The 18,058-nt window shown below is 38.2% G+C and overlaps 1 protein-coding gene across 5 annotated transcripts in view; it reads left to right on the plus strand.

Moving 5' to 3' along the window:
• Positions 1 to 18,058, plus strand: part of MTHFD1L (methylenetetrahydrofolate dehydrogenase (NADP+ dependent) 1 like) — a 144,734-nt gene that overhangs the window by 30,024 nt on the left and 96,652 nt on the right. For 2 of the 5 annotated variants that reach the window (XM_064708145.1, XM_064708146.1), the window contains 7 exons: positions 2,319 to 2,455; positions 3,678 to 3,724; positions 4,586 to 4,693; positions 5,599 to 5,673; positions 7,015 to 7,117; positions 10,055 to 10,131; positions 14,301 to 14,441. In XM_064708145.1, the coding sequence (XP_064564215.1) occupies positions 2,319 to 2,455; positions 3,678 to 3,724; positions 4,586 to 4,693; positions 5,599 to 5,673; positions 7,015 to 7,117; positions 10,055 to 10,131; positions 14,301 to 14,441 (688 nt within the window). Of the gene's footprint in view, positions 1 to 2,318; positions 2,456 to 3,077; positions 3,223 to 3,677; positions 3,725 to 4,174; positions 4,260 to 4,585; positions 4,694 to 5,598; positions 5,674 to 7,014; positions 7,118 to 10,054; positions 10,132 to 14,300; positions 14,442 to 18,058 lie in introns of those variants that run through there. The other 3 variants (XM_064708148.1, XM_064708150.1, XM_064708147.1) reach the window with 3 other exon arrangements.

The following is an 18,058-nucleotide window of genomic DNA, read 5'->3' on the forward strand; positions in this document are numbered from 1 at the left end:
ATGCTAAGAATTACTTGAATGGGTTTGGGGAAACCAATGTTAAGACAGTAGTCAGAAAGTGAAACTGGTAGTAAAAGTGAGTTAACCTGGCTGTGATGCTCTGAAAGAAACACATTTGTACAAAAGTAAGGATCCTGGGACAAAAAGGTGGTGAGAAAGAGAGTGTGGGAAAAAAGGAAGCTCTCTGTGTGGCAGCAGTAAAGCCCTGATGTCTCCCTGTCCTGACAGTGCAGAGATTAAAAGTATCCTTTCTTCTAGAAACTGCAAACTTGAAAGTAAAAGAAATGAAGTAGCATTCTGTGCTCCTGCAGTAGATCAGAAGGAAATAAGAAGGCCTAGTATGGATAAAAAAATTACAGGGACCAAAACTGCTTTTGGTCTAAATCTCTCACCTTTTTTTTTTGGCTCTACATAGATACTTTGCTAGAGTTCTGTGAATTCTTTTTTAAGTCAAAGAAGTGCCATTCTAGGATAATTGAATAGTCTAGGATAATGAATAGTAAGTTACTGATGATATTTTAGAATCTGATGGTTGGTGAACACAATGTTATAAAATGTGGGAGAAAATTGCTAAAACCAAGTGCCCAAATAAGTGGCCCGTGGCCACACAAGAGTAGTTCAAAGAGAGGAATTCAGGGAATCTCTTATACATGTGCTTAACCCCATTGATTTCACTGAAACTTTGGTTAAATAACTACATTTCTGATTTTTTTTTTTCCCTAGAACAGTATAAAGATGTTGATTTGACTTGCTTCCAAACTGCCCACATTTTCCCAGACATATCTATCCAGGGCATCTTTTTTAAAGTAAAAGCCAAGGATCTGATGATGCTGTAAAAGATAGATTTATGAAAAGTTAGCATTTTTCATCTATTTTCTCTTGTGGGATGAAGAAGTGCTTTTGCCAGTCTGTGAACTGACTGAACTAAGCTGATTCTTACAATTACTCCAATGTTTTTGTGCCATTTGAATTGTGATCTGAGGATAGGAATATCTTGGAAAAATTACTAGTTGGGGAAGGAAGTGTTTCTAATTAGAGCTAGATGTTTCAGCTCAAGTTTTGAAAAGGTCACAAGATAAGGGTTCCCCTTTGACTAGATCCATGTGCATACTTGTAGTTCCTTGGGAATGAACACCAGTTTTTACATCAGCTTCACTAAAGTACTTCTCTGCAGGTAGAAAAGGCACCAAAGATATGAATGGTTGCTCTTTGCCAAAAAGGAAGATTTGTGTGAGAGTGGTGTGAATGGAAAAAGGACTGGGGCTTTCTTCTTTTGCCAATCAGTAAAAGAAATGCTGCCTCAAAAGAATCATTGAAATGCATTTTGGAGCCATGAGATGTGTTCATACCTCAAGAAAGAAAAACAGAAAGAGAAGAAAAACCCTAGCACCCCACACACACTTTTAAGATGGATCATAAACAAATGTGCTGATGTTGAAAGTAGAGAGAGGATCATTTAAACTGAGGTGTGTCTTGTTCACTGAAGGCTGATGAAGTTTTCTGCTTGCAAAATCAGCTGTCATTGTCCCTTTATTAAAGGAGCAAGAATAGACTCTGCTCTAGGGACAAGAATAGAGTGGAGGTTAGAGTCTCTGATTTGAGTTTGCAGGTATTTTTAAAATTCTGTCTTGTTTCAGTCATGGTCTAAATATGGGAGCAGTAGCATGAGGCTTTTGATCTTTTGTATGGACTATGATTGTCACTGTCCCCTATTGCCCTTAAATCTCTGAAACAGAAGTGTACAATGAATCATGTTCAGTTGAATATAGTGGATTTTGTGTCCTGTTATATTTAAAAAGCAGTTGCTCTGTCATTGTTGAGGATTATGGTGACATGGAAGCTGGAGAGGCACAGCTGAGTTCTACAAAGAAAAGTGTTGGTTGTTTAACTTAAAATATTCTATTGTTTCATTCAAAGTTTGAACAGTGGGAATAAAAGATCTCATGCATTACTGCAGAAAAATATTAATACATGCTTAGAGTATCGTGATGGATGGTTTGTTAATGAAACTGGTGAGACTTTTGTGCTGTAATAAAAATGTCTAAATTCAATATATTCTTTTTAGAACTTTTGCCAAAATAATCTTCTCTTTTTCTGCTATCATAGTAAATTGCTTAAATAGAAGACACATGTATATTAGCATTCCAGCTTGAGCTAGGGGCTAACATTGTGGCAGTATTTTTGTGAAGATAAAGTAATCTTATTGAAATTTGCTGTACAAATATTCTTCATTGAAATCAAAAGCTCTAAGTTCTGATATCCTTAGCCAGGCTGACATTAGCAAAGAATTTGATTAATCTTTTTTCTTGTTTTGCTAGAATAACCCCTACACCCCTAGGAGAGGGGAAAAGCACAGTCACAGTTGGTCTCGTTCAGGCGCTTACTGCACACCTTAACATTAATTCCTTTGCTTGTCTGAGACAGCCTTCTCAAGGACCTACTTTTGGAGTGAAAGGTACATAATGTTTGCAGAACCCATGACCTTTTTCAGATTAAAAGGAAATACTGCTTTTCTGCCTTTTTGAATTTATTTCTTCTGTTTTACTTTCTTAATTGCTTCACTCAGTGGATTGTTCCAGTAGTAGCATATTTGATTAATACGGATGTAACTGATAGATTAAGGTTTCTTGCACATGACTTCCTGTGCAAGGTTCATACCTATGTTCCTGCATTTAACATGTACTGATAATGCAGATAAACCCTAACCATAAGGAAAGGCAGAGGGATGTAATTAGCCATGAGGAATTTTGTGTGAGTACACACTCTTCCAGCCACCCCTCTACGTGGGGACACTTTAAATACATTTCTAAATATTACTGTCTAATTGCTCCTTGAGAAAGGGTCCACATTGGATATTCACAAGCAGTACAAGGAATTTAGCAGTTGTGGTTCAGTTGTGTCAGCAGCACACGTTTGGCTAGGTCTGAACCTCTTCTCTCTGTTCTCCTGAGCTGTCGCCTCTAATCGTGGGCTGCTGCCTTTTTGCCTAGAAACCCTGTAAGAGCCTGAGGGCCAGGTAAGACCCAGCCAGATTTCAAGCCCATCTTCAATGCTGGTGATAGGAAGTAATGCAATCTCTTTTTTGCCATTTCTCAGCTGAAATTGGTGCCTAAGTGGGCAAGCACCCCCATCTGCTCTGCTTTGCTGAAGTTTAAGTTAACAAGTTTGGCTTCAGCTGGAAGGCTCCTGGTGCTTGGTGCTTCTCAGCTAAGACTGGTGCATGTGAGTGCTTTAATCCCTCCACTCAGCTTGTGTGTAGGCAACAGCAAATTTCTTTGCCTGTACCATGTACAGAGGAAGGAGTGCCCAGGCAAGGGTGTGAAGGTTTCATTCAGAAGCAGTGCTTGCTTGTGACTGCTTTGTCTTTCCACCCAGCAGCTGCATGTGCATGACTGTGTCCTAAATCCAGGCAGAAGCAGATTTACATAGCCAGAGCCTGCACCACCTATCACATGTAGCTTTTCATTTCAGAGCAAGAATTCCCTTTTTGCCACCTACTGAAAAAAAAAAAAAAGGCAGCAAAACAAGGAAATCATGTTTATTTGGGTGCATCACTGATCTTCTAATAGAAATCAAAATGTCAAAAATGTGTCATCATTGCTGTGTGTTTCACTTAGTGTGTTTAAAGATGGTTGGTTTTTTCCAAAACTGATGTGACTGTGTGCTTCCCTGTGCAGGTGGAGCAGCTGGAGGTGGATATGCTCAAGTGATCCCCATGGAGGAGGTGAGACAGCCTCAGCCTGCAGTCTGTGGGATGGCTTAATGAGCATGGTGATATTCATAGCTGAAGATTGACTTGGTGATCTTGGATCTTTTCCCACCCTAATGATTCTGTGACATTCACAGTGCTGGTTTGGAAATGTATGGCTGTTTTACCCCAATAGAGTCTAATTTAGAGCTCAGCAAAACCTCTCTATGGCTAGAACTGGTGAGGAACCACCTTGATGGGGCACAGCTGATCCAAGGAGAGTCCTAATGTCAGCCCTGAAGTGCCTTTAAAACTGATCTTCTAACTCCTTCTGTCAGATACATAAAAATACAGTACCTGTGTAACACAAGTCTTAATTTGAGATGCTCATTTCAGAGTTTTCACAAAACTTTGTTTGTTAAATTTTGTATCAGCAACGTTCATGCCTGTGAGGTGTGGGGCTGTTCTCCTGCAGCTAACAGGAAGCTGGGCTATGGCCACAAAGCCAGGATGCAGGCTGTGCTCTGGGGCACATTCAGCAGTAATGCACACCTCTGCTCCAGGCCAGGTAGTGGGTAGTAATGCTAAACTGATTCCATGTTAATGATGTGGAACTGAAACTCTGGGCTTCTTACTCTTGAATCATTTAGCAAAGAATGAAGATGTTCTTGGCTTTGTTTGGCTACCCTTAAGAGTAGTTTACCATGTGCTCAGATGAAAACAAGTCCTTCATATGTCCCAGTGTATTTTCACCTGGAATTCTTTAGCCTGTCCTGACAGCTGACTAACCAGAGCTGCAGTCTCAAGGAGATAGCAATGATTTGTGCTGCTAATTTGTCTTAGTGAATTGAATTATATATTTTCTTATAAAAAGATCCTATTGTTTCCCCCTTCTAGTTCAATCTTCATTTGACTGGAGATATTCATGCTATAACTGCTGCAAATAATTTGCTGGCTGCTGCTATTGATGCTAGGATCTTGCATGAGAATACTCAATCTGATAAGGTGAGAAAGATTTTCTTCTATCCAGATGACATTTTTCATTTTTAGTTTTTCAATAAACTGCATTTCAGAGAAAAACATGTTGTTTATCATTTTATATTTTCACTATGTGAACAGTAAGTGTTGCTGAAGCCATTTTATGTTCTGCTGGGAAATTTTCCATATACAATGTATTTTTCTAGCAAATAGCTATCATAAGGTAGTCTTTAAGATAATGATCCTGCGCCCAGAACATTGACAGCTATTTCTGACTGTACTAAATAGTGTAATAAAGCATATTTTCCCTACCTATAATCCTATTCTTGTCTGTAATTTGAAGACTCATTTCAAAGTTACAAATTGTTATTTCTGATGTGTGGTTGGGTATGATGCACCTTAAGAAGAATGAGTTATGGGGAAAACAAACTATATCCTTGTCCCTCTGCTAAATATATAATGACATTAAACAAATCTTAACTTGGGGCTTTAAAGGGAAGGAGATCAAAGAAGAAGCTCTTTTTGTTGTCTGCAGCATTGAAACTGAGCAGAGTTGTATCCTTTGCTTGGTACATTTGTACACAATGTACATTTAGGTCAATGAACTTCTAGGCCAGTTTGGAAATTATAATTGTAGTTTAAATACTTTGGATCTTGGTTAAAGTTTTTAAAGGTTCCCAGTTTCAAAATTAATATATAATTATTTGCTGAAACAGAGAAAACCAATGATTTCTGGCAGTTGAATTTCAGACTGTTAAATCATAGACATGGCTCAGAAGCCTGCTGCCTTCTCAGAATTGTTTTTTGAGTCTCTAATCAGAAGTCCACAACTTATGTGGTTAGGAAGTTCTTACTGAAATTAGGTGAAATAAATTAAAAAAACATTAGCTTTTTATAACTTTTCCCTTCAACTTCTTGTGTGGTTTTCCCAGTCTCTGTATAACAGGCTGGTTCCGGTGGTTAATGGCGTGAGAGGATTTTCTGCTATTCAGCTTGCCCGCCTGAGAGTAAGTTGTTCATTCAGTCTCTCCTCTTTTATGGTGCCTCTTCATGAAATGCATTCTCTTACGCAACTTGTTTAAAATTACTTGATGTATGGGACTGAGTTTGTATAAACTCTCATAAATATATCAAATCTAGACTTTTTTTCTGAAAGCATCATCCTTGGAGTAATAGGATCTGGGTCTGATATTATTTTTATAACTAACATTTTTGCTATTCTTTTCTCCTGAAATAAACCAATAATGTTTTTAAATGCTGTGTCTTTTCTGATGAAATATTAAAGTCGGAGTTTTTAAAATACTTTTCCAATTATGGTATAGGCACATTTGAAAGCTCACATTCTTTGGTTTTGCAATATTTTCTGATTTTGAAAGTCTAATATAGCATATACTTCTAGGGTTTTATTGATGTCAGTCTGACAGTGTTCTTCCTTCAAGGGGTACATTTGCATGCTCAGTGTATTTTTGCATCCCATCTTGCTCCCTGAATGCTTCCAGAAGAGCTTCCTGTGCAATTCATGTGTGTTCAACATGTTTGGATTTGAGAGTGCCGTTCTGATAAAAACCTAGACAGGAACACAGCTCATCAGTGTAGCAGAAAGAGAATATGAACCTCTCAGATATGACCCCTAAAGACAGCTCCAGTTCTTCTGTGGCCAGTTCCATGTTTGTTGTTGGCTTCTGAGTCCTGACTGACCATGTTTCAGTCATGGGATGGCAATGGGCAGCTGCCACGTGCACACTTGGAATTTGGGGGTGGAAAGAAGGATAAGAGGTAGTGACAGCTTCTGTTTTGGTGGGGGGTAAAGGAGGCCTCATAACATTTTAAGCTTTTGTGCTGCTCAGTTGAATATCAGTCAGCTAAAATGAGGCTGATACCTGCTTGACTCTGAGGCAGGGTCAGGCTCAGAGATTGTTCCATCAAAATTTTGGGATATTTTCAGTTTGTTCTTGTTTACACTGTTGCAGAAAACAGGTTAGGGAAGGAGGGGGAGTGTTTGCTTTATTCATGAAATACCAACTATCTCTACATTTGAAATGGATTTCTCTCTTCACATGATCTGCAACTGAGTAAATAAAAGTTTGGCTTAATAGCATTCAAATACATGAATCATAATTTCCAATATAATTGAATTATTTTGTTGTGAATTATTCTCAGTGTAATGATTCCTTATATCCAACAAGATGTCAGTTATAAAGAAATCACTGTGGCATCAGGTTGCCTTTTTCTTAAAACAGGATTACTAAGATTGAAATTTACGTATGTGGGGTTGGTAAGCCAGAGCAGCTACACCATTTGAAGCAAATAAGCCATTTCATTGCACTTCTTGAACTTTTTGTGTGTAGAGGCTGGGAATAAACAAGACTGATCCTAAGACTTTAACAGAAGAGGAGATCAGCAAATTTGTACGCCTTGATATTGACCCAACCACCATAACATGGCAAAGAGGTATGTAGTCAGAAAACTTCACTTTATCTTGGATTTCATCATAACTTATCTCCTAATTTGCTTCATTTCACTTGAATCAGAGCTGACAGTGAGAATAACCAATTTGCAAGTGGGAAGTGTGGGTTCATAACAAATGCAGGTGCAGCATGTTGCCCTAAACTTCGTCAAGTATCTGCAATAACTCAAGAGACTTTGCTAAAATTCTGAAAGATAGGTTTCTTTGGCAGTTTAAAGACATCCCCAGTCACTCTCACATTAGGTCATACCTCTCCAGACATGTGAAAGTGTCTTTTTTGTGCATTCTGCAAATCTTAGCCATTCTTTTCTTAACTGTGTCTGTTATGGTTCTAGATTATTTGTATTTATCCTTCTTGAATTTGGTCCCTCATCCTCCCAAGCTCAGCAGCCTGGATAGCTCAAGAGACTTAATAGGCTTAAGGGATTATGTGTTTTTCTGATTTTTGAAGTCTCTTGAGTTGTTTGCTTCATTTGGAAAAAGAGATGAAAGATGTGGTGCTGTTGCCAAGCAAACTGATACCCACTCTGATACCCTTAGACAAGTCCCCTCTGCTTTTTCAAGTGCTGGGTCAAATTTCAGTGTTTACCTCAATTTCTATACCTATCTTTTTCTTCTTTAGGGAAATAAACTTTGCATAAAGTTTTGAGATAAATACCACTGGATTTTATTTTCTTTCTTAGTTCTTAAACACTGACGTTATCACTGTAAAATGGAATGTATTGTGATGCTTAGAAATAAGGGTGAATCTGTTGAGAAGGGAGAAGCCTTGGCCATGCTTTGGTGTGCCCTTTGTGTGCATGTCATCTCAGGCTTGGGATGTTTTTCTCAAGACAGTTCTGGGGATGTGGCATAAGATGTTTTTTATTAGTCACACAGTGTGTCTGGAAGAGACCTGTATTAGGATAAAGAAGTAATATAAATGTTTAGTGTAATATGACTCCTCTTTTTTATCAGCAAGGGTTTGGGAGAAGGCAACATTGCTCAACAGCTGTTAACCTCAAGGGAGTTATTTAATTAATCTCAAACGATGTTAGTGAAATTTCTATTCCACACAGCTCTATATGATGTACATACCTTAAACATTTTAGAAAAAAAAACCTGAATTGAGGAATGGTTTAGATAACTTGGAGAATGTTTTATTTAGGACTGTTTCTGCAGTCCATATGTCTATGAAGCTTGTTACATACCAGGGAATTTGTGGGGAAAAAGAGCTAAGCTGTCACATCTGAAAATTAATTTTGGTCACGACCTGTTTCCATAGAAGTATCACAAACTTTCAGTTCATGGTCAGCTTACACTAACTTGAAAACATACAATATACTGAAAAGTGGGAAAGTTCCTTCTTTGTCTTTCCCTGATAGTCAGATTCTGTTTACATCTCTAGAGGATAAGAAAGTGGCTACATTAAACCTAACACTTATTTGAACCTAAACCTTAGTGAAAGCTTTACTTCGGGTAAAGGAAGAGGGAAGACTTGGAGAAGGAAAATTTGTTTTTATGGCAAAACCAGTTATTTCTCATTTTATTACTACTTAGTGCAGCTATTGGAATCTTGTTGGAGAGTAAGTGACCACAGTGAGAATTGGTCAGAGTGACCCCAGTAAGTATACCCCAGTGACCAGGGGCTGCAGGAGCAGTTACAATTTCATAGTAAGGGTGTTTAGGTTACATGATTTCACAAGGAAGGTGCAGATAAAAAAATCAGCTCACTGGCTGTCCAGGCTGGTGGGAAGGTAAGTTCCTGCCATTAGGAGTGCCTGTGTAGACAGGGAAGACATTTAGGTCTGCTTAGGCTGAGTTTCCAAGGACGAGAAGGGAGAAGTCTGTGCTGGAGAGATCAGCTTGCCATATGGCCTCATTGTGCCATGTGGTGCCACAGCTTGGTGCAAGGCTACAGCTTCCATCCACCAGGCTCTGTTCTGCAGCTCCTGCCAGCAGTGGAGTGTTTTAGAGCATGACTGTATATATAGAAAGAAACATGAGTTGGCCAAATCTGCTTTGCACCATCCCTTAAATGGGATTCCTGAAGAAATTAGGGGCCTAAAGACTGAGCAGAGGGAAAAAGATATGTGTGGTATTTACAACAGCCCCAAGGGAAATGCCCAAGAAGGGGGAAAGTGACTTAAATCTTGGTTTTCTCCCAGCTCAGTCACAACCCTGAACTGGGGTTTAATTAACATTCAAAGTCCCTCTTGTTCTTGTGTAATTATGTCATCTTTTTCTGTGCAGACAGATTTTTTTTTTTTAATTTCCAAAAGCAGCAGGAAAAGTGGAAGGAGCTCACTTACCTTGAGTGCTGACAGCTTCTTTGGAGGTTCCTGGACACTCTGCTTATAAATGAACAGGACTCAAATCTACCAGGAGATTGAGTTCATTGCCAAGCTAAAAGCTGAACTTATCAAGAGTACCTTGCACCCTTTATTTTAGGATTGGTGCAAATATAAGCATTTCTAGGACTACAGAGACTGTGAGAAAAAGATAGTCTGTTTTTTCCTTTAAAAGAGGAACTGACCAAATCTGACCAACATGATGTAGTCCTAAAGTCAGTTCTTAAAAAATCAGCAATGAAGCAGATGATTTGGAGTAGATCTGGTGCTTTGTATCTACTAAGACTGATTTTTCTCATGTAGGTAAAATACTAAATAGCATTTTAGAATTCTAAGAAGCTCTTACCTTCAAATGCTGCTCAAATAAACTGTATTTGAGTTGTTTCAAGCTGTCATCAAATGGTATCAACTAGAAGGGAGCAACCAAGTCAGTGCCAGTGCTGATATGCAGAAGTGTGGCCATCTGGTTACGCTGTTGGAGCACTTCAATCTCATATGTGTTGAGTCTCAAAAAATACAGGTATGCCTGGAAAAACCCATATTCCTGAGTCCTTGTTAACATGTTGTGCTTTTGCCATTCCCTTATTTCAGTGGTGGATACAAATGACAGATTCCTGCGCAGAATAACAGTTGGGCAGGCAAACACGGAGAAGGGATTTGTCCGTCAGGTATGTAAAGCATTAATAAATCACACTCTGGACAGACTCTGTGTTAGAGGCTGAGAGGGTTTCTGCAGTTCTTTCAGCATACTTTGAATCACCATAATGATATCTGTTGCTGTTGTATAAGAATCTTGCAGTGAAACTGATGGTGTTAATGAGTAAGTGAATCTGAAATTTCAGAAACACAAACCAATGCATATTCTACAATGTGTCAAAAGCATGTGTTGGGGGTTTAACATTGTCTTGTAACAAGATGCCTTTATGCCCTCACAAAGTTAATTAGCATTACTTTTAATTGTTTTTAAATCTCTGTAACAATTTATGTAGGACACACATAATTCAAATTACATTTAAATTTCATTTTAAATTTTCTTTAAAAATAAGCTTTTTATTCAGAGTTCTCATTTGCCTGTCATGCATCTCAGCTTTGGAATCTGAGCTGTAAGAACTTTGAGCATGTGCTTGCTTTTGCTGTGTGGCTTTGAAGGGATACTTCAGCAAAAGAGTATGTGTGTACTTTTCAGTGGTGTAAAAAGCTAACCTCCCTTACTAAATGAGAGATTATGGAAGTTTATTAAAGAACTTACTGATAAATTGAAAACCAGACTTTCCCAACACCATCTGAGCAAGTGTTCCTGGTGTAATGTAGGTAAATGAATTTCTGAAACAGCCCAGCATGGAACAGCAGTGTCAGGAGGAATAAATTCATTGTGCTGATGTGGTGTGGCTCTTAATTTGATGAAGATCTTGTAATCTAACATTCTGGATCATGAAATTCATGAGATTCTGACTATTTTGATGTGAACAGCTCTCGTGGTAAAGATAAGGCTTTCCTATTTTTGGAAATCCTATCATTAAGTTTTCTTTACCATTTCTTCAGCATTTCTTTTATGTATGCCTAAATAAAGACACCAAAACATAGTGCTGTGGTTTCTGCAGCAGGTAAAGCAAAGCCAAATTGGAGAGAAGAACTTCAAAGAGAAATCATAAAATCCTAGAGCAGTTTGGGTTGGAAGTGATCTTAAAGATCATCCAATTCCAACCCCTCTGCCCTAAGCAAGGACGCCTTCCACTAGAAATGCTCTCTTACTTTGGTTTTGAATGCAAAAAACAGAAATGTTTCTGTCTGCAGCTCACAGGAAATTCAATACTAGCTAATAGTCATTTCTGATAATGGGCTGGGACTACAAAATATTATATTTGGTGTGAGTTCCTTCAACACTTGAGACCTTTTCATATGTTTAAATTTGTTTCAGTGACTCAATATGATTATTAGTCTTAAGCTGGATTCTGACAGCCTTATTGTGTAGTGTTTTACCACTGTAATTGTACTACTGAGTTAAATGTGACTATTTTATTTTAGAGTAGTACTTGATAATATTGCTGTCAAATGTTGCTTCTGTACTTTTTTAGGTAAAATTAATGCTTTTAGTATTGAGATGTTGGACTGATGCATATCCATTCACATTTTAACATGGACTTACTGACTCAAGAAATAGAGGTAGCAGTTAGGAAAACTCATTTCAGAGCCTAGCTAGAGATCCAGAGCAAACAGGACTTCATAGTTAACAGATGCATTTTATAAATATTTGGAGTGATGTTCTAGCACTCTTAAAATCAATGACACCTGTGTAAAAAGGCAGAGCACAGCAGGCACAAAAGTCTGCATTTTAATGAACAGGGATGCTGTGGTTTCTGAAGAGTATTACATGACTGATGCCCTTGATCCTGCAATTGAATCCATGTGGGTGGATCCTTTCATCAATAAAAGACTGACTTTGCAGCTAAGACTTCTATCAGCACTTCATAGGTGTATAAAGGTTATTTAGAGTTAAAATAGCACCTGCTACTACTATCTTTTGTGCCTGTTTCTTCAATTAAATTTTATGCCGCTCTTTGAGCATCTACCTGGGATGTTTTTCCTGTCCCTTTGGATTTATATAGAAATAATGATAAAAACTTTCTTGGGGATCTTCCAATAAACATTCTGATAAATCAGAAGTATTTTACCATATGGGTTGGACATAGATTTCTCAGGCTTATTTCTTGTCTCATATATGCTGCAATGACTTACTGAGCACATTCTCAAATTCAGAAAAGATAGTGGAATCCATGTCATCACAATGCTAACAAAGTTCATTGCATTTAGAACTGCTTCCAAAGAATACAGAAAATCTGTTTTGTGATTTCACCATTTCACTTGAATCACTATGCTGAAAATCTCAGTTACAGAATTATTTTTCTTTTCTGCGGTATGTAGGACTCTCTGCCTATGTCCGCAGCAAAAAAGTGCTCAGGTGTCTTCAGAAGTTTTGACTAAACAAGTGGGTACATAGAGGTCAGCCTGAATGGGGCTGCTCTGGGCGGTAGCTGTCAAAAAATAAAATCAGGAACATGGGTTTAAAAAGTGCAGAAGTTCTTAAAGTACTAGGCAAATGCACAAGAGTGGTAGGGGGTATGTTCTATGTAGATACTTCTTAAAAACAGACAAAGCTCTCAATTTGAACAGATTCCTCTGGTATTAGTATGGGATACATCTGCCAGAGGTCTGATAGAAGCAGTCCTGGGCTTTTTTCTTACATAGATAGCAGTAGGATGTCAGTTACTAAACTTTATGTAGCCTTTAATTGCTGGAGATGGAGAGATTACCAAGGAAATTGCAGTTCTTGATCACTGCCAACACTGCATTCCTGTCACATAGTACATTAGTGGCTTTTCTGTTCTTCTCTGTTTATGTTCTGACAGCATGTGGCCTGAGCTCTACTAATAGTGTATTAGTACAAGTACTGCTAATCTATACTCTTCAAGAAAAGTAAAAACTATTGCTTATGTTGTGCTGAAATGCTGCACAGTATGGGTGTGTTTCTACAAGAGCAATAGAACTGATGCCACATATAGTTAGTTCTTTGTGCTTTTTGGTTTACATATTTGTTCATTTAATTACAAAAAAAAAGGACCAGAGATATATTTTATGTTTTCATAGGTCAAGCACAAGAATTAACAGCACAGACTCTAAATTTTGAGCTTAAGTAGAAAAAGAATGATCAAATGTAACAAGAATGTTTTTGAAACCAGAATAAAAACCTGTTGGAGATCATTACAGAAAAAAAAAAATTAAAGAACCCTCCACAATGCAGTGTTCCTTTGCTCAGGCCAGTAAAGCTCAAAAGACATCTGGTGATTTCCTGTTTCTGCCACAGAAAGAAAGTTCTTGATCCTTCAGGGAGCTTCTCTAAGGATAATGTGAGCCAAGGGGCTAAACAGTCTGCAACACGGGTCCTCAAATAAATGTAGTGTAATGGAGAATATTAATCAGGAAATATAAAGTGTTTGAAGTTCACAGAATCATACAACATCTTGAGTTGAAAGGGATACATCAGAGTTGGACTTGGCCCTGTGCAGGACCATCCCCAAGAGTCATACCTCATGCCTGAGAGCATTGTCCAAATGCTTCTTGAAGTCTGTCAGGCTGGATTCTGTGATCACTCCCTGGGACTCTGTGCACAACCACCCACTGGGTGAAGAACCGTTTTCTAATATCCAGTCCAAACCTCCCCTGACACAACTTCAGGCCATTTTCTCAGAGAAGAGAAGAGATCAGTGTCTGTCCCTCCTCTTCCTCTCATGAGGAAGTTGTGACTGCAATGAGGTCTCCCCTTGGTCTCCTCCAGGCTGAACAGACCAAGTGACCTCAGCTGCTCCTCATATGGTATCCCCTCAGGATCTGTTACCATTTTTGTAGCCCTGCTTTGGATGCTTTCCCATATTTTTATGTCTTTCTTGTATCATGGCACCAGAACTGCCCCCAGCACTGGAGGTGAGGCTGCCCCAGCCCAGAGCGGAGCAGGACAATCCCCTCCCTTGCCTGGCTGGCCATGCTGTGCCTGATGCCCCCAGACAGGGTTCGCCCTCCTGGCTGCCAGGGCACTGCTGGCTCATGTTCAACTTGCCATTGACCAGGACTCCCAGTCCCTTTTTGCAGCTCTTCATTCCCACAGCTCATTGTCCAGTCTGTATGTAAAGTCTTAATTAATCTCAAAAGTTGTAAGTTACCATTTAGAACTTGTTTGAATTCCAGCGTGAAATTTATCTTTCCTGAGTTTATTCCTGATGATCCCCTGTGAGTATTTCAGCTGACTTTGATTTGGTTCATGATTCTCATTTCTACTTTACAGGCTCAGTTTGATATTGCTGTTGCAAGTGAGATTATGGCCATCCTGGCACTTACCACCAGCCTTCAAGATATGAAAGAAAGACTGGGGAGAATGGTGGTGGCTAATGACAAGAAAGGACAACCAGTAACAGCAGAGGATTTGGTATGTTCAGTGCTGTAGAGACCTGTGAATAACCTCAGATGTTTGTTTTGCCTCTTGAAGCATTAAAAAGGCAGGTACATGCCAAAGATTTTGCTTTGAACAGCACAGTCAGATATCAAAGGAAGATCATCTTCTGGGCCAAAACCTGCTTGAGAATGAGAACAAGATGTAGAACTCATTTCTTCAGCTCTGGTAACATCTGGCTCAGAAAGTCTCTGGTCTCCATAACCTACTTGGATCATTTTCTGCAATTCTTAAGGCAAACAAATTCAGTGCTGGAGGGAGTCAAAGTGCGGGCTCTTATTTGAGAGAGCTGGTAATGTTTGCTACTGTGCTTTTAGAGTCTGCTCAGATGTTGCAGTGATAGTTACCACATGAGTGCCTGTACCACTGAATCAGAGTGGAAACAAGCTGTTCTTAATTCAAAGGTTGCTGATAGTGCTTGGGACAGGTTTATCTGTCATTTGATTTTGTTTTTCTTCTTTACCTTCACTAGTTGCTGTTTCCTCATTCCCTACTTCAGCTTCTGAAAAAAAACAGTATGTTTTTTCTTTAAATCACATTCTATGCCTTGAATCTGGGCTGTGAGTCATTGAACAGTGGTTGGAAGCTCACGTGAGGTTGTGTATGGCAGGTCCTGGTGCAGCCAGAAGCTACCAGCTGATGTTTGTAACCAGCTGTGAGCCAGGAGCAGTCTGATGCCAGCCCATCTCTGATGGCTGCCTGTATCACACGGGCTCTGTATGTTTTCTTCTCTTTCTTCCTGTTTCTCCCTGTTTCGTGAACATCTGCTCAAACTTACGAGTAATGAATGAATAAAGCAATGAGTATCCTGCCCTGTCAGCAAAGATAGCAAATCTGCAAGTCAGGAGCACCTTCACAGCTGTAGTGGGTTCCAGTTTAATAAAGAAATAAAAACATGATATCTAGAGTTCCTGGATTTAAGAATGAAATTAAGATAAGGTTAAAAAAATTTCTAAGTACAGTCATCATTAAAATTCAAAGTAAATCATCTTCTCCCAATTATGCAGGAGACATATTCTAGCTATTGAAGTTTTACTTTTGCTTTTCAATTGTATAACTTTGTCTTGGCCGCATTATAAGGCATATGCTAATACTTTAAATTATTGAGTGTTAGAATTATAACTGCATTTGTAGCATGTGATTTTAATTTTGACACTACTTTTGTATGAAGGTACTTTTATTTATTAGCACTGCAAAATAGTTGACCTGCTAACACTTAATGCTAATCAGCTTGATGAATGAAAGAAATGGCTTTTCCATTGGGGCAAAAGAATTTTAGAACTTTTCCATCGTGTCCCTAAAATGAAAGTAGTGCTCAGCAAAATGTCTGTTACTAATTCAATTTTCTTTGGCTTTTTTTAAAGCAAACTTCCTATGCTTAGTGTCTCAATCATTTGATAGTTTTGCTTGTACTGAACATATGTTTCTAGTTGTTCTTTAAAGCAGTGTTTTGTATTATAAAAAAAAAAAAAAAAAAAAAACGAAAAACCTGCCCAGAAAGAAAAAATCATCACAGTCTGAAGGACATGTGTTATGAGTATCTGCAGCTATGCTGCTGCATTCTTTTCCTTCTGGAGATTCTCCATACCATGCACAGGAAAAACTTGGGTGCATGTCATGATTGGGAAGTGCAGGAACTCCTACCTCTTTTGTTGTGCAGTGTGTTAAAAACGAGTATGAGAACCATGGGAATAAGAGGAATATGATTTCATGGTTAAGGATGTAAAGCATCTCTTTGGAGAGCTCCATTCCTGTGTTCTTAGCAAAACATTCATGAGGTGCTCTGTCCACACTGATTCTTGCAGTACATAAGGAATTAGTCATTACTCAGTCTGGTTTAATACTAGAGAGCTTAACAACTCAAATTTATGGAAAGAGTGAAACTTCATCAAGTTCCTTGAACCAGGAGAAATTATTTTCTGTTGTCTCAGGTTGAGCATCCAAAATTGGCGAATATTTTTGAGCTTGATTCTTGTGTGCACAGGTTTCTCTTTTGAAGAACAGAAACAATTGTTCATTTCTGAAGACTTACTAATGTTGCTGAAGAAGTCAGATGCTGTGGTGTTGGGATTTAAAAAATGTCAAAAGAATTTAGCAGTGGGGTCTCTATGATTTCTGTACCAAATTAAATAGTGCTTACTTTGTACAGGAGGAGAGAGCTCACAAAAAACCATACTGCACTGGTGGAAGTCTATTGTATAAAGTTGAATTCTCTGGAAACAACAGCAAGAGAAGTATAGTCAAAGACCATAACAAGTCATAATTCTTATTCATATGTAGGAAGAAGATAAATTTCTGTTCTTTCATGTAGCATTTTGTCTCCTTTGCTGGTTTCTTCCCACAGGTGATCAGTCTGTTTGAGCAGCTTGGAACTAAGCCTACCATTTCTAGACTTTAAATACAGTACCTACTCTTCCCCTTTTCCCCTGCAGCTTGTGCTGCCTGTGTTGATATGATCCAAGGATTATTTCTTGGGAAAATTTTCACACATATCAAGAGGTTTGATGTGAAGCAATTCTGCTCCTGAATTTCAATCCTCCTTTCAGGTCAGGGTCAGTGAAGAGGTAAAGCTCTCCAGTTCAGTAAGGAAAGATTTCAAGACAGGTGAACAAAGAAAGAACAATGTACAAGATGTTAGAATGCTCTCAATCCAGGTTCAATAATTTTGACTTCTATTTTTGTAAAACAAAATCAAGTTCAAAAGCTTGAATCTGTCATAGTGTGTTGACATGGAACATTTTAGCCCAGAGAACTGCAATTGCATATAGTTCTAAGAAACTTTAAAGGCACTTTTATCATGAGAAATACCACACAACCTGAATAATGGGTCAGTTCTGCCTATTTTTAAAAAAAATTCTGGGGTTCATGTTTATATCCTATATAGATTGAATTTATGCAAGTTTAAATATTTGACAGTAGTCTTTAGTTTTTTGAAATCTATGTGAACCAAAACCACTAAACCTTTCTCTGTGATTTGTTTCCAGATGTACACACAAAATACTTCACAGAAATACAATTGCTCTTAATTTTGACTTTATATGCAATATATTTATCATAATGCAATAGTAAAACCTAAAATACACATTGGCAGATATAAACCATATGCAGAGACAGGCTAGGAATAATAGAAAAAAGATAAATTGAATATTTCATGAATTGAGAAGACTCTTTCCACAAGAGTAATGGATTAAATGTCTATCCTCTGTAATGGAATATGTTGAAATCTTTGCCAAAATGTGGTGCTCATTGTACAGTATTTTGAAGACTTAATTGCTTTTTGGCTTTTACAGTGAGGTAGAATTCTGATGGACACATACCATATTTTTATGTGAAGCTAAATCAGAATATATGCCCAAGATCAGTATTTCAGCAGATATGAAAAATATTAAATAAATATGTCACTTTTTTTTTTAATAAGACTTCTTCTCAGCTTACTTGCTGTGCCATACTGTTAGCTTTCAGTAATTCTGGGACCAAAAGAAAAAAATAAATATCTTCATATTTGCTTATGTAAATGATCTGTCAGCTAGTGAGATTTTGTTCTCTGGTTGATCAGAAACATTGTGTACAGTGTTCACTTCAAACAAAAGGAG

This window comes from Zonotrichia leucophrys, chromosome 3 (genome assembly GCF_028769735.1).
Source record: "Zonotrichia leucophrys gambelii isolate GWCS_2022_RI chromosome 3, RI_Zleu_2.0, whole genome shotgun sequence".
Classification (NCBI taxonomy): Eukaryota; Metazoa; Chordata; class Aves; order Passeriformes; family Passerellidae; genus Zonotrichia; species Zonotrichia leucophrys.